General features: G+C 39.2%; 1 protein-coding gene across 3 annotated transcripts; it reads left to right on the top strand.

Moving 5' to 3' along the window:
* The first annotated feature begins 714 nt into the window (after window positions 1–714).
* On the top strand, window positions 715–8753 carry LOC108889417 (zinc finger protein 285). Of its 3 annotated transcripts, XR_001961985.2 has the most exons (4): window positions 715–1054; window positions 2201–3125; window positions 4906–5053; window positions 6970–8753. XR_001961985.2 is itself a non-coding variant. In XM_018685855.2 (3 exons), exons 1-2 carry the CDS (start codon window positions 874–876, stop codon window positions 3118–3120), a joined length of 1101 nt encoding a protein of 366 aa, XP_018541371.1. In that variant the 5' UTR covers window positions 715–873; the 3' UTR covers window positions 3121–3125; window positions 4906–8753. The 3 variants fall into 3 exon arrangements, 2 of the variants coding, with proteins under 2 accessions (XP_018541371.1, XP_018541370.1); XM_018685855.2 differs by having other exon boundaries at window positions 4906–8753; XM_018685854.2 differs by lacking the exons at window positions 4906–5053; window positions 6970–8753 and having other exon boundaries at window positions 716–1054; window positions 2201–4730.
* Window positions 8754–15518: the final 6765 nt, after the last annotated feature.

Raw genomic sequence — 15518 nt, 5'->3', positions numbered from 1 at the left:
AAATGTAGGCCATGTGTGTGTATCATGTAGCTACATGCCATACTGGGGTGTTTATACTTAGGACTTCTATTATTACTCAGAAGGCATATTTTCACACAGAGGTGCAGAATTCTTTGTTCGGGCTTCATGCAGTAATGTCAAAACTTATAGTGGGTGCTTGCAACGGGGTGTCCCTTTGTGCTCACTCTCTCTTCTTAAAAAGTGAGAAGCAACTGTTTACACTTGCACAAACCATGACTGTGTTTTGCTTCCTCTATTAATCTTGATGACAGCTTGTGTCCCATTTACTTTTCATGTCTCAATATCTTTTTACTTGTCTGATGCATTCATTCAGTTTTCTCTAACCAACATATTCTAGCCAGTTCTGAAATCTGCTTCCAGACTTTGGGGGTGGTGTTGATACTGACAATAAATGTACTGATGAATTTTATGTTTGTTTTTCATTAAACAGCTTTTTAATTTTTATGTGCTGAAAAATCCACATAATTAAGACATGTATTAGCATGAAATATATCGCCACTTTGTTGCAATATTTTGCTTTTTTTTTAAATAGTGTACCTTTCAACATTTGTATTGTTGTACCATTTTAGAGCAGCAGGTGTTAAAACTAAATTCTGAGTTGTGTTCCTCCACTGTAACTAGGATTAGCCCACACCCCCCATCTTTGCTACTATAACTAGAAAGTTATTTAGTCAAGACTGAAACTGTTCATGTACCCACAAAGTGCGGGGTCACAGAAAGTCTTCGATGGGGGCAAAGATGTGGAAGGAGAGGGCGAAGAAGAAGAGTCAACTCAGGGTCACGTGATTTGGTCGAGCATCTTTTTTTTGGTCCATTTTGGATGATAGCAAGAGCTCCGTGCAACCCAAGAAAATGACCAAACTGCAGTTTTTAAACGTCTTTTTGACTGAGCGTCTCATGCTTGCTGCGCAGGAGATTTACAAGTCTGTCGAGGACACGATTTTGGAGTACCAGGAGGAGATAGCGATCAGGGAGCGGGAGAACGACCATCTAAGACGCAGGCTGCGAGACGCTGGAATTGAAATATGGCCAGGTTAGCTCCGCTGAAAGCTAACGATGCAGTTTATGTCCAGCCAGTCGAGTCTGTGGGGTAGCATTAGGTAGTGCAATGGAAGTAACTGCATACAGGGCAGATATAACTGCGCAATAAATTGCCTTAAAATAATGTTGCTCCACTTCCAAACAAGTTAACTTTAACCGTTAGTGAGCTAGTTGACAACAGCTAGCTGCTGTTGTTGTGGAGCGGCTAGCGCGTTAGCAACCTTTGTTCGTTAGCCAGCCATCTAGGTTAGCCGTCTAGCATACACTAGCAGTTAGCATTCAGCTACATCTGAATTCTTGTGTGCAAGTTGACATAGACATTGCACTAACTTTGTTTGACAGTGACCGATACTATTGAACGCTGATAATAACAATAACACGCACTAGGCGTTGTACCAAAGAGTTAAGTTGTAGTGTTGTTTACTCCAGTTTTAAAAATGTTCATCTATATATACCTGCAACTGAAACTACTGCTAAAGGGCTTCCAAAGGTGACATTAGTTATTGTGTTTCATAGAGAATTAATGGGTTCTTAATTTTTTGTCTATTTGTACATATTTTCTTCACTTACACTCTCAGTTAACATCAGTCTTTTTCTTAGCAGTGAAAATAATGTCACCTGCTATGATTTAATGAGTTACTTATGAGTTGCTTAAGATTTCCTGAACTGTTGGGTGACCCTGTTTGATATTATAACATCTGTGACTGTCATAAAAAGTAGTGCACTTTTATGAAATGAAGCATTAACCATTGTGATAAATTGGCTTATGTACTTTTATGCACAGCAACTGTCATATATTCAATGAGTGTGTCTGTTGTTTACCATCTCTTTCTGGGGGAAAACACTGGTACTGCATGTTAACCAACTCATTAGAATTAAGGCATGTTGTATATAACCACAGCTGCTATGCTTCTATTAAGATCATTATCTGTTAGTTTTAGATGACAAAGTAATGAGTTCAGCTCTTTATTCTTTATAATAGAAAACGTTGTGTGGTTAAGGGATTTTTAACTGAAGGACACTGCAGTTACCAAATCCATGTGCCCTGACAGCTGAGCTACACCACAGATGCAGTTGTGTTTGCTACAGTGGACTTAACATTTTCAGGTGAAGCTCTTCTTCATGTTGTGTCTCTTAGATCGTCCGTCCATGGCGCTGTTGGACGAGGAGGATGGCGAGCATCCACGGCGCGAGTGGAGTCCCAGCATGGGACATGAAGAGCGTATTCCTATTCAGATTAAGGATAAAAGAGATCTCCGCCCCAACCAGGGAGATGATCAGCTTCGGGGGCATGGCTCTTGCAGCACACCAGAGAACATGTTCACTCCTCCACGTGTTGGAAACGAATACCCCCAGGAAGGCCCCCACACGTCCAACCTCCCTCAGAGTCAGGGTGTGGAGAACAGAGAGAGAGATCCAGGGTCTCGTGGCTCCTCCCGGCACGTGAAGGCGGAGAGCGGAGGAGGCCACAGAGGCTCTACTTCCTCCAACACAGGCGCTCAGCCGCTCGCGCCGGTCAACCCAAACTGCTCAAATGAGAACAACATTGACATTATTGGGGTGGAGAATGGAGGACAGATGGTTGGTGCTAAGGGAACTGGAACTGGAGCTAACAGAGCCCAGGCCTCTCACATGCGCAACCAAGGAGCCAATGCTGTTGACTGCCCCCATCAGAAATCCCCACTACAGGGCCACATGTCGTCTTTCTGCTGCAAGGTTTGCGGTGAGGCGTTTAGTCACATTGGCCACTTGCATGTGCACGTACAAGTGCACACACGGGAAAAACCTTACCGCTGTGGTGTATGTGGGAAATGCTGCAGCTCTTCCGGCAGACTCCAGGAGCACCAGCGTAGCCACACGGGAGAAAAACCATTCCGCTGCCAGATTTGTGGAAAGGGGTTCACACAGATGGCTCACCTGAAAGTACACATGAGGATCCATACGGGGGAGAAGCCATACAGTTGCCCTGTGTGTGGCAAGTGCTTCAGTCGCTCTGACAAAATCAAAAGGCATCTCCAGACCCATAGCCGTGAGGGAACATATTTCTCAGGGCAATGATGCAGGTGTGTTGTTAAACAACCCAGTTTGTGAATCATATTGATGTGGGAAACTTTTCTACAAAAAGCTGAAAACGCTGCCATTAAAATAAGGCTTTTTTTCTTCCTACTTTCCAAGAACTAGGGATTCTGCAACTCTTAGAGAAGTTTTTTTTAATCTAACCTAATACTTCTCCACGCCATAGTCCCTCAATAGAATTTGTATTAGCCAGTTTAGTATGTCATTTACTTAATTTTGTACTTGTCACTGAGTATTAAATCTCTAAGACACAATTTGGGTTATTAGCTAGCCTTTTTAAATAATCTAGCCTTTCCTTAGTCATATAATTAGCATGATGAAGTCTTCCACACATGCCTTGAAACTGAGATGCATTAAGAAATGCAACAATGTTCAGCACAGTCTCGGCTCATTATTAACCAGTCACTTCATATCCATAAATTCACAGTTGAGTTTAAAATCGAAAACATTATTGTGGGGCCTAAAATTAAGCATCAGTATGTGCGTGAAATCATCTTCATTTTCTAACTTGAGAATTGATCGTCTGACAAGTAAAGCCTGTGCATTATCTGGATTAGTCTTAGCACTGCCAGTAGGGTTTTGTTTTTTATGTAGCAATTTAAAAAAATAAAAAATAAATTAGGTAAACAAGAAGCCCCCACAGACTGTGGACTTGACTGGTTTACAAGGAGGAGTCTGATCTGGCACTTGTCTCTGTTTTTTTGTCATTATCTTCACCTCTTCTCAGTGCTGTAACATTGTTGCAGAGCTAAATACTGCCATCTCACATCGTCAGTGCTTCATGTTGTCCATTGAAATATGGACAAATCTATAGTGAGACTGCTCCACTATTTTGTGAAATAATGTGATGTTCTGTAAAATACCACTAGTCTCAATCTACCATACATTTAGGAATATTGTGATGTCTTTTTTTCTCTTTTAAATGACATGCACTATGGCATCTTTCCAAGACGATGCAGAAATTCACTCTATAATAGGGCCATACAGTATTAGCGGAACGTGTCTGTGGTTTTTCAGGGGTCTCAGTCTGCAAAGATTTTTGTTTTACTTTGTTTCCACCACAGTAGTCATTTACACATGAGGTATTTTTGGAGTGGCCTCAGCTGTGGTTGAATCAGGTACTTCCTCTGCCCATCCTGGACTGATACACTCCCTCTCCTGAACAGTAGACCCTACAGTTACCTTTCTCCTCTCAGGACTAATGTTGCATTCATAACATGAGGGCACACCAGAAATACTAACATCTGACTTAACACAGCTGTCATGTAAGTCAGAAACTCAGGGTTTGTGAGTTTTCCTATTGGATTTGTCCTTGCTTGTTGCAGGAAAAAAAGATGAACTAAATAAAATGAAACCTTCAGACTGTGTCAGAGCTCAGTTAGTTACTTAGGATGCCAAGTCCTGCCCAAGTTATCCCCTCTACATGTGATGAATGCAGCATGAGACAACTACAGCACGTCCTCACAGCTGACCAGCAACCGTTCACTCACAGTCTTCTCTGGGACACCTTTGTTCCCCTGCACACATACTCTAATGTACAGTGTTGTATCATTGCGTATTAAATGTTATTTTTTAATAAAGTAGTCATTGAGTATCTGTTGTTATTGTCACTTATTGTTTTAAGTGGACAAAAACAGGAGTTTGTCCAGTATGAAGTTAAACTTTGAGAATCCAATTTGTTTTTTGTTTTGTTTTTTTTAAATTTCAGCTCCGTTGTAATGCCTACCAAAAACTAACACGATACCTTTTTCTCTTCTGTCATTTCAGGAAAGTGTTAAAATAATAACATAATGGGGACAGTAAACTTTAAGAAAAGAGTTTGGTTGGTTTGCCATAAATCAACTAATTTCCCCACGTTTTCCTACTGTGACAAGTCGAAGAACGCCTGTTGCACGTTTTCTTCAATTGCTGTAATGTAAGTCCCCCTGCTATACATCAAAAAATCTCACAAATATTCAAACTACACAAAATCCTCAGGCACAGCACACGTCAGCAGGTACTAAGTATCTTGATTTGGAGTGTGTAAAAACAAACATTGGTTCCTGGTAAAGGATCCACTCATGTTTTATTGTGTAGTAACATATATACAACACCTGGTGGGGTACTTTCCATTTTAATGGTTTTCATGCGAGTACTTGACAGTCAACAAAAATGTAAAAATTGTGTGAGGTGAAATAATTCTATAAAATTTTCAATATAGTTTTTTTTTCTAAAAGAATAAAATCAGTGTAATTGGCAAACTCTTATGTCTACTTTTATACCTAAAGAAATCAAATAAATTGTCAGTGAAACAACTAGAAACTGTAACAACTTTACCAACATGTTACAGTTAACCTAATTTGTAACAGCACATAATTTACATTTATCATTATTGTAAGCAGCCTTGTACTGGAACACTCTATTACACATCGCAGCTTTCTAGTTTGATATGTTGGAGTAGGGAAGAGGCAGACAGTCAATGAAAACCATAACAAGGTTTATGAACCGGCTGCAATATGTTTGCAATGACATCTTCATGATGTATGCCTTATGTTATGGCTGTGATATTAATCACAGTCATAACATTGCTTTCTGTTTCTGTGTTGCCAATAAAGGTGTCTGCCAGCAGCCACGAATACTGAGAGTAACATCACAAAATCAAGGAGACCTTCTGTAGGAGATTGAACTTGCACACTGCTTTGTGATTTGCTTTGAGATGCCACATCTCCTCAAGGTGTGGGCAGGAAATGGTGGATACACACAGCAGCAACAGCCAGGAGGTCCAGTGAAAAGAAGCCAGGGGACTGAGAGAGATGTAGCTGATATACAATATTTTGTTCATATCAAACAAACAGGAGTTATTGAGGTAGCTTTCCCTTTTATGCAGATCAATATAGTGACTATAAAGCAATCCGGTTAAACACGCTACCGTCTGTTACCGTACGATTACATTACCCAGTCACGTGCCATCAATTCAGAACCCTGATGTACGTTCAGATGAATTTCGGTCATTCGGTCAGTGACAGCGTTTGCTCTTTGATCTAATCAGATACTTTTCTGTCCCTCAGTCTTATAATAATCACAATATACTTTACCTGCCATTAAAATAAAGATGCATATGATATTGGAAACCAAAAAGACCTAATAAAGTCACTATATTTCAAAAGAAAATCAAGCTTTCAGTGGAGAGCAGCACTACTAACAATAATAACATATGGAAAAACTAATTTAATTCGCGTGCAGCTAGCCAGCTGAAAAAGGCAATGTAGACTGACAGTTTTATCCAAAATAATTGTAGAAACACACAGTGGTTTCCTGACTTCCTGTGAAGCAGACGTTTGATCAATCACCATGTTCTTAATATCTAAAAATAGCAGAGAGCCTTGATATTTTATGAGCACAGGAGGGTTTCAGTGTCCGACAGCTGTTGGTTGATTGAGTGAGCGGAGAGACAAGAGTGTTCTCCTGGGATCTCATTCAAATGTTGATGGATCTCCAGTTTAAGTATTCTAGGAGGGTAGCCACTCATAACCCATGAGGCTGGCATACATATGAAGTGCTCCGTGGCGAGTAGCTGCATATAGGTTGGACATAGCAGACATGAGAGATGAATGTCATCCTCCAGGATTAAATCTAAGGCACAGGACAGAAGAGAAGAAAGCCTTCCACTCAGAGGCCTGAGGCATGGACAATAAACAACACACAGTACCAGTTGCGTGTGTGCACTTTTTTTACTCGTACATGAATTTGCTGCTCTGTCCCTGTTTTTGCCTCAGTTTGTTCTTGCACACCAGCTTTGTGTGTCAGATACATGAGTTTTCTGGACATCTATCGACTTCTCTTTCACTCCAGGGAAGCAGTGTTCATCTCTTCAGTGTAGCCTGCAAGGGAGCCTGTACACTTTTTGCCTGTGGCCCTGCCCTGCATGCAGCCACTCCAGAGCTGTCCAGGAGACCAGAGTTTCTATCAGTACAGTCTGTGCTTTTATTTGCTGGAAAACACTGTGTATGTAAACAGTCTTTCACTGTACAGTGTATATATATATTCCCTCCATATAGAGTTTTTTTCATAATTTAAGGCAGAAGAGACACTGTTTTGTAAGTTATGTTTGTGTATGTCAAGATGGATCATGGAAAGACCTCTCTCAGAAACATTGGACAGATGCTTATGAACTAACAGTTGGTGATTCAGAGCTCTCAGCTGAAATGAAGCTGGGTCTCAAATTTACACCACCAACATAACATATTGACAGAAAACCTGATAGAAAACCACACTTCACAGATTACAATTCCCTGTTTTCAAGTACAAATAAAGAACTTGTCATCTGGACTGATGATATATTATTTCCTTGTGAAGATAAACTAATCCATCAAATAATGAGAGTGGAAAACATGATGTCTCTGGTTTGTTTTAATTTCCAAGCTATGTCAGGTGGTATCAGAGACGTGCACACACATTCATGTAAAAAAAAATAAATAAATAAATAACTAAAATAAATCACATGCCATTAGTTTCTCACATCTAACATATCCTGCAGCTTCTGTCTGACTTCCCTTTGACACATCGATCTGTTCTTCACAACAAAGAGGAGACGGCTGGATTACGCCTTTATCTGTATGATCCTGGTTTTATCACAAGATGCAACACTGCCTCTTTCTGTGGAAAATAAAAGCATATATTGTGTGCTGGCAGGAGCTTATGTGATTTGAGGGCCAGTGAAAAAGATGTAGGTGCATCAGTAATGCTTCCTCAGTAACTACTAATGTGTAGTCAGTAAGGCAGAGATGTGTAGCCAGTGTACTCAGTAGTTAATGTGAAGCAAGGTGCTTCAGTGTAGAGGGGTCACAGGTCAAATGTGGAAGTTGCTGCACAGAACATTATAGATTTTTACACACTGAGAGTGATACTTAATGAAGTAGATATATATGTTATGCAATAACATAATTATTTTAAAAAAATATGTGTTGGATATATCTCTTAGGTAGATAAGTTTCCTTTTTAAAATTGAACTTTATGGAAGATTGGTGTAAATGCAACAGCAATCTTGTGGCAAACAGATTTGAAATTTATTTGTTGAGTTGTCAGATATTCTGATTTAAGGGACTGGAATCAGTATCAGGAATGAAAACGTTTGATTCCTATTAAAATGAATTTCTTTAAAATGGCGATAACTGATTTATTTTGTCCATGTTAAGATGATTCAATTGTGTTATTGTGTAATAAATGTATCCATCTGTCATACAAATTAACTAAAAATTGTGAAAATGATTTTACTAGTACAAGAAAACTGGTCAGTGTCTGTTTTTTTATGTCACAGGGCATTGTACAGTGTGTACACACAAGTTTCACAAATTCCATTCAAATGTGTGTATCATGCAATGCGTTGTTTTTCCCTCTTTCTTTTTTAGTCAAGTGTGGACATGAAAAACACCACCATGCAAGTGCTTCACAATAACAAGGAGTTCAGATTAAGGTGACAGAAATAGACTGTTCACATGACTGATAATATTTCTTGGAATACTGTCTCACTTAAACTGCAACTGGGAAGAGAACAGATTGGTGTAAGAGAGATTTGTATGAGTAAGCAAGTGTCAAAGCAGTTTTTGAGATTAAAATCAAAGACTAATTGTTGAGTAGTCCTTCTGTCCTTTTGTCATTTTTGCCAAAGTCTCTTGTGCTATAAAAAAAAATGTGGCTTTACACTAATATGATTTGGCATGTGAACTAATTACTATATATAATCTACTGGAAAATTCATAATAAGCATCACAGGAAATTAATTTGTCCATAATGGGATTACAGCCCTCGGTCACAAATACCATCAACAGTGCAGTACCCACTTCACTTTTGTTTCTTCATTTTGCTGCCAGGTTTGGAGTTGTTCAAAGGCTCCCAAGAGTGAAACAAATATAACAGGAATTCAAGACAAGAATGCAGCATCAAGCATCTGTGGTTTTTCAGTCAGGTGTCCAACAGATCAGATACACTGATATGTTGCAAATAATACAAAAAGGTAGCTAGTAAAGCTGAAGCCAATTTAAACTTTTGAGTCTGGATTTCGTCCTTTCATCCTCCTCTGCTCTTACCCCTGTTTTTCTGTTTAACCTCATCTTCACCTCTTTCCTTACATAATGCTGATAATATCTTTTTTATTTATTCCCTCTCTACCTCTCCACACCTTTTCAACATCCCTCTCCCCCCATCCATCACTTCCTCCTCCACTCTCACTTTCCCCAGCAGCCTGGCTGTCTCTTGGCCCTGTCATCATATTTCACAGCGGTCTTTTAATGCTGACATCGGCCTTGGTGCACATGCACTGTCTGAGGCCATAAGTCTCCAGGATTACATGCACAGTCATATTTCTGATCTCCCTATCCAGGCAAACAGGGAAATCTGTGTGTTTTTCCGCCTACTGGCAGTGATCGCCTGTAAGTGGCAAAATAAATCACCCAGCTTCAGTCTTTTATGATGTTGTGAGGGATGGCAAATCAACAGGGAGTGACAAAAATAAGCATTAGACATACATTGTCAGAGGTGGTATCAGGCTCTCTTTATAACCACCTGGAGTTTAATAAGGCATATCAAACACTCACAGAGGGTTGCTGGTTGTATTCCAAAACCAGATAAATGAATACAAATAAAGATCTGTAGAGTACTATGGCTGTTTCACATATAAAAAAGCATAAATTTGACATAGCAAAACCTGTCCCTGAACAGCAGTTTAGAAATCATAGTTTAGCAACTCTAACATGGCAGACCAGTCAAGCTATGGGTTTCTCCACATTTCAAAATGTTAAAGCAGCACTTATGAGGCTCTACAGAGTGATCTAACTGTGTGTTTATCTTCTCTAACGTTAGCTGCAACCGTTAGCATGCCTGGCTAACTAGCTTATTACCTAGCGCCGTTATTTCCAAAACCAAGAAACACATCATTACCAAACTACAATATTATTGAGGTCACAGTTTATGTGAGCCTGTTCAGTGCTGTTCAGAGTTACAAAGCCAGTTTTTAGACAGGAACATCCACCATGTGGGTACCACAATGCTACTATAGCAGAACTAAGAGTAATGATAACAGCTAAGTCTTGCTGCTTATTTGGTTTTGGGAAGTTTGCACTCCAGGAACTCTAGCTGAACTTGTGTTAGATTATGTTTGACAAACTCATCGGGTGTTCTCCATCCTGAAATCCTTTTCCCATGTGAAAGTGAAGCATACTGTTTGAAAATACAGACATCAACACACACTCTAAGTTTGCTTTTCAAAGCATTCTTAACATCCCATTATTTTAGAATATTATAATAATGTTTTTTTTTTTTTTTTATTTATTAAACCATAATGCAGGGGCTAACTAGTTTTACCCCACATACATCAACAATGCCTCTCCTTTATGTGCCAGCTCTTCTAAATGGCTCATGGTCATTAACTGCTGACTTTTTGCCTGGGACATGAGGCTTTAGTGTCATTTTTATTAGCACTGTATAATGTAATGATACATATAATGACAGCATTTTCAGCCATGGTTCAGAGTTAGCTTATGTTAGCTTGCTACACCTCATAAAATCTTCCAGGCATAATTTTCATCTCAGACAGACATTTTATTTTATTTTATTTTTTTTTATTTTTTTTGAAAAACTATGGGCGTAGCAACAGTATCTAAGGGAGCCTTAAAGATCATCATTTTATTGGTCCATGTTGCTGTCTACCACTTGTTGGATATGTATTCATAGTCTACAAAACCTGTATTTTAACAAGATTTTTTATGGCCTCTCTGCTTCACTGAAGTGACGTGCAGGATGTGAGGGAGGGATGTAACACATTAATATGAGTCACTCACAGAAGCCAGTCATTTGTTTGTACTAACACAACTTCCTCCAAGTGTTTGCTCTGGTCTGATCCAGCTTTAGTTTCCCTTTCAACCAAAATTCTTGGTATTTAATATCATTTATCATTTTACCTAACAATATTGAATTTGGCTTCAGCATGTTGTTTAATTTGAGATGTTTATCAGTTTTAGTCATGACAAGCAATTTCTGGTCAAGTAATACAACTTGAGTATGTGAAGCTTGTCAAAAATAACTTAAATAAATAGTCATTTTTCCCATGGCAGAGGTTTATCTGAAGTTAATTTAGGTAGATAAATTACTGGAATTATTGTAATACTGTCTACTTTTAGACTGTCTACTACTTTTTGTTTACAGGGGAAGAGAGGGAGTGAATAAAAGGTAAGAAAAACAGAGAGAAAGCAAATGAGAGGGTGAGGGAGTCTTGGTTCACTGGGCACTGAGTTTAGTGGGCCTCATTAGAGATGAGGCTTCATAATAGAGGATACTCGCTAACAACCCTGGTGCTTTGACCCTGCTGGGGCGCCAAGGTTCAGAGAGTACAGGCTTGAATGAATGCATCAGGATCAGGGGTGCCCCACTCGGGTCCCTGGGGTTCTTCTGTTGTTTCTAGAAGTTATTCATCCCGATGAAAGAATTGTCCTGAAAATCAATAAGATTAATAGACTAACCCATTAAACGAACTGGCTGTACTCCAGGAGAGGATAAAGGACTTTAGGGGCATAATAAGTGATAGAAGTGATTTACTGCACTCTTTCTCTAGCATCCTGCCACAAGCTGGGTTCTTAAAAACTATTGAGAGCTGAATGATGATTAGAAGACAATATGTATAACTTGATTGGCATAAAGCCAAAAAGAGATAAAATGTTATTTCATTTATTTTGCCCCTGTAAAAGAAAGTTGAAACAAAATTGCAGATACTACCTATCTTAAGTCTTGTCTTGTGAAATAAAGGCTCATCTGTCTTTTGAAATATGGAATCATGAACTTTAGGAAACAGCTAATTCTCAAATATAACATACAGTCTTTATGAACCGTTGTCTTAGAGACTGCAGCTTTTCCACCGGTGAGGCTTCATTTAATCATGCTTGCAGGGAGGGTTCATACATCTGAGCAGCATGAAATGCAATTAGAGGCTACTTAGAAAATATTCAAAACAACTGATAAGATCAAAATAACCATCGTTTCTACGTAGTTTCAAAGTCTTCTGTATCATTTCCAGGCACACATGCCTTATACATCAATGTACTTTACCGCAGGAGAGCTCTAGTGAGATTTCTATTGAAGTAATAAACTTGCCCAACAACATGTTTATAGTGACCTTGGCTCAGGATAGAGTCCTCAGACAACCTGAGTGGAGATAATCCAGTTTGTTTATGCTGTATGTATTCACTCTCCCTGCTGTTATCTCCAGGAGATCTCTCGTCTTCTTTTTCCAGCTGCCACATAACGCAAATATACAGACCCGATTGCTAGCCTTATACTAAAGTATATGGGGTATATAACATGGATATACGATTCAGGATGTGATTCCTTACATTTTGTACTGAATGTATTTTAAATTGTTCAGCTGATAAATGGCATCTTTTCTGGCTAATTAAGAATAATGTTTTTGTCCCCTTACAAGGTACATTTATGTAAGGATGACAGATGCATATTTTTCCAGTCAGTTGATTAAAAAAGAGAGTTTGATCTATAAAACAAACATATTAGCCTATTAGTCAGAACAGTATTTCCTAAGAAGCTAGAGGACCTATCAAAACATACACACCCACAAAAAAAAAAACAGTTACATTATCATAAACTCCAGAACATTTTAAAATGATCATTTTTATCGAGAGTAGACAGTGAAAACGTGACAAGCTGACAAAGTAAAAACAGCCTTGTTAACAGTGTAAGTTCGATCACATCGATACAAATATCCCGGAGCGTATCCTCAGAGGTAATTCTACATTTAGGTCTGGTCAGTCACTGAGATGGGGTCGAGCAAAATGTCAGAGTGAAATGGAGGCGCAAGTTGAGGCAAGACTAGCGCAGGCCTTTGAGTCAGTGAGCATTTTGGCTCCTCAGAGAGGAGCGGTCAGTCATGGCTGTGTGCTTCTGCATGAACAGCCCGGCTGTTCTTTGAGGCAGTGACATACCAAAAAATGTCAGAGCACTGACACGCCACGTGTACAGCAGTGACACTTCTGGAGCCCACAGCTGTCCAGACTAACAGGGTTTCAGCCCTGTCTTTTCTCTGTGTAACCACCCAGGCCTCTGCCATGAGCTCCAAACTGCATATGGCGAAATGTAATGAGCCCCCCCCCACCCCCTTGTTTTTTAGAATTCAGGTGAATTTTAACTTTGAAATGTTAATTTTCCCTTATCTTCACTTGAGATAAATCTTTTTTTTTTTTTTTGTAAAAGTGTAGATAAACAAAGACACGATTTATGTTTTACTTCTTCTTCCAATCAACCTTTTCAAATCTAAAGGTCACTAGGATGGATATTACATGTACTTTGCCCTCTTCGTGTCCTGCAAGTCCTGGGGAGAGAGGGACACAGACATTTAGTTTCGCTGCTATATAATGTTAATCGGCGACGTTCAGAAAATGTCATCTATGGACTTCTGCTGCCCAAATATCCAAAAATGTTTGGCAGGGACAGCGACCGTTCACCTCCCATGGCTGCATACAGATCAGAATAAAGCTGACTTCCTGATGGTTTGACACAGTCTAACAACCAGAACAAACTGAGCATAAAATGTCTTTGCCCATGTATGAGACTGATATTGATCTTGTTATCTAACTCTCGGCAAGAAAACCAGAAAACCAAAAACATTGAACTATTCCTTTAATGTTAACTCTGTTTTCACAAGTTAACTGTGGCTGAGTGACACATCATCTCAAGCTCTAAAAAGACTTTGTTGTATCAGAATGTCAACATGCCAAAAATCCACGTAGCTTAGATAAGCTCTTGGCCCCAACAGAGCCCATTTATTGACATTTAGGAGGATCCTTTGAAATATAAACATAACAGAAAGCCTTTGAACCTACGTAGATAAGTGATGGTATGCTGTCAGTAAAGCTTGCTTAAGTGAGTGACATTCATGTATTTTTAATCTCGAGATGCTACTAACCTTTTGTGTTAAGATGTGAGGCTTCACCAACCTAATTGAAACCCTTTAAGATCTTTTTTGATTAAATGGTTTTCTGCTGACAGGTGCACACAAGCTTCTCTGTCCACAGGAAGTCAGAAATCTGTGACTCTGTGGGTATTTTGACTCAAAATATAGAGATAAAAAATGATAAATGACATCCATATACACTGCAGATACACATGGAGGTCACCCGAACAGTTCAGTTAGTGAGGATGCTGTTCGGTTCCAGCGCTGATGCTGATGCTGCTGCTGCTGCTGCTGTGTGCTGCATCACAATGAGCTTCAGCTCTCAGTCTGTCTGAGTCAATACTTGAGCCAGAGGAAAGAAATAGAAACAAATAGAAGAAGGGGGAGGTAAAATAAAGGGGGCAGATGAGAGAAGAATTAGGAGTGACTGAAAACTCTGAGGGAGCTGAGCTGAAGTAGAGAGAAACTCCAGCAGGTAAATGTCTGTTTACCCTCTGTCTGACTTCTGCTCATGTTCTGTATTGATTCAGATTTTCTTGATCGTTTGATTGGATTATTCCCAGTGAGAATATTATAAGCAACAAAAGAGATAAAACAAAGAGATAGCAAACTGAGATAAGAGCTAGTCTCTTTTCATTGCACTAATAATCTGTTGTGACAAACTGACTGATTAAGAAATAATTTCTTATGACAAATACAGTTTCTCTTTTCTCTCCTACCAAAATATTCTAATTAACTTCCATGATTACATTTTATTTCGGTTCACTGATTGCGTCACTCTGATATTCTCTGACACACATGTGCAACCAGCTCAGACAGATTCTTCAATGTAGGTGGACAGAGCTCTGGGACTAAGGCCTATATTGGACAGTAACTGTCTGCTGACAGTGTGGACTTGTGTGGGCTGAGTTTGCCGAACGTTAATCTCACATCAGAGTGCCATAACATGGTGACTCAAGATAGCGTGTTGATGCAGCTGTCTCTTAGATAAGCAGTTAATGAAACTGACCTTCAGTAAAATTGCTGCTTTTGCCAGCCAACTGTACGCATGAGCTGAATCAGTACTGTTTGGATTTTAAATAATGGTTCGACATTTACAAAAGCAATTATCTTGGCTACACATGGTCACATCCTGGCGTTTCCATGAAATAACCCTAACCCTGTAGAACTACAACATGCCATTTTTACTTTTCTGTTTTTGTATGAATTACACAATATATGGTATAACATGCTAATAGTAAAGTAAAATGTCTGTTTTTTTGTCCAGATTAAAAAAAAAAAAAAACCTCATTCAAAATGCCACTGACATTTGGAACAATGCAAATAACCAGCCCTGGAACATACTGTAACCTTACTCAGCAGTATGTTGTTGGATTCACTCCATACCGTATATCTAGATAAGGAATTAAAAAAATAAACTTTCTGTTATTGTTGCTTATTCTATATTTCT

This window comes from Lates calcarifer, linkage group LG12, assembly GCF_001640805.2.
Source record: "Lates calcarifer isolate ASB-BC8 linkage group LG12, TLL_Latcal_v3, whole genome shotgun sequence".
In the NCBI taxonomy this organism is placed as follows: Eukaryota; Metazoa; Chordata; class Actinopteri; family Centropomidae; genus Lates; species Lates calcarifer.
The sequence above is the reverse complement of the archived record's forward strand: the minus strand, read 5'-3'. Positions and strand labels throughout refer to the sequence as shown.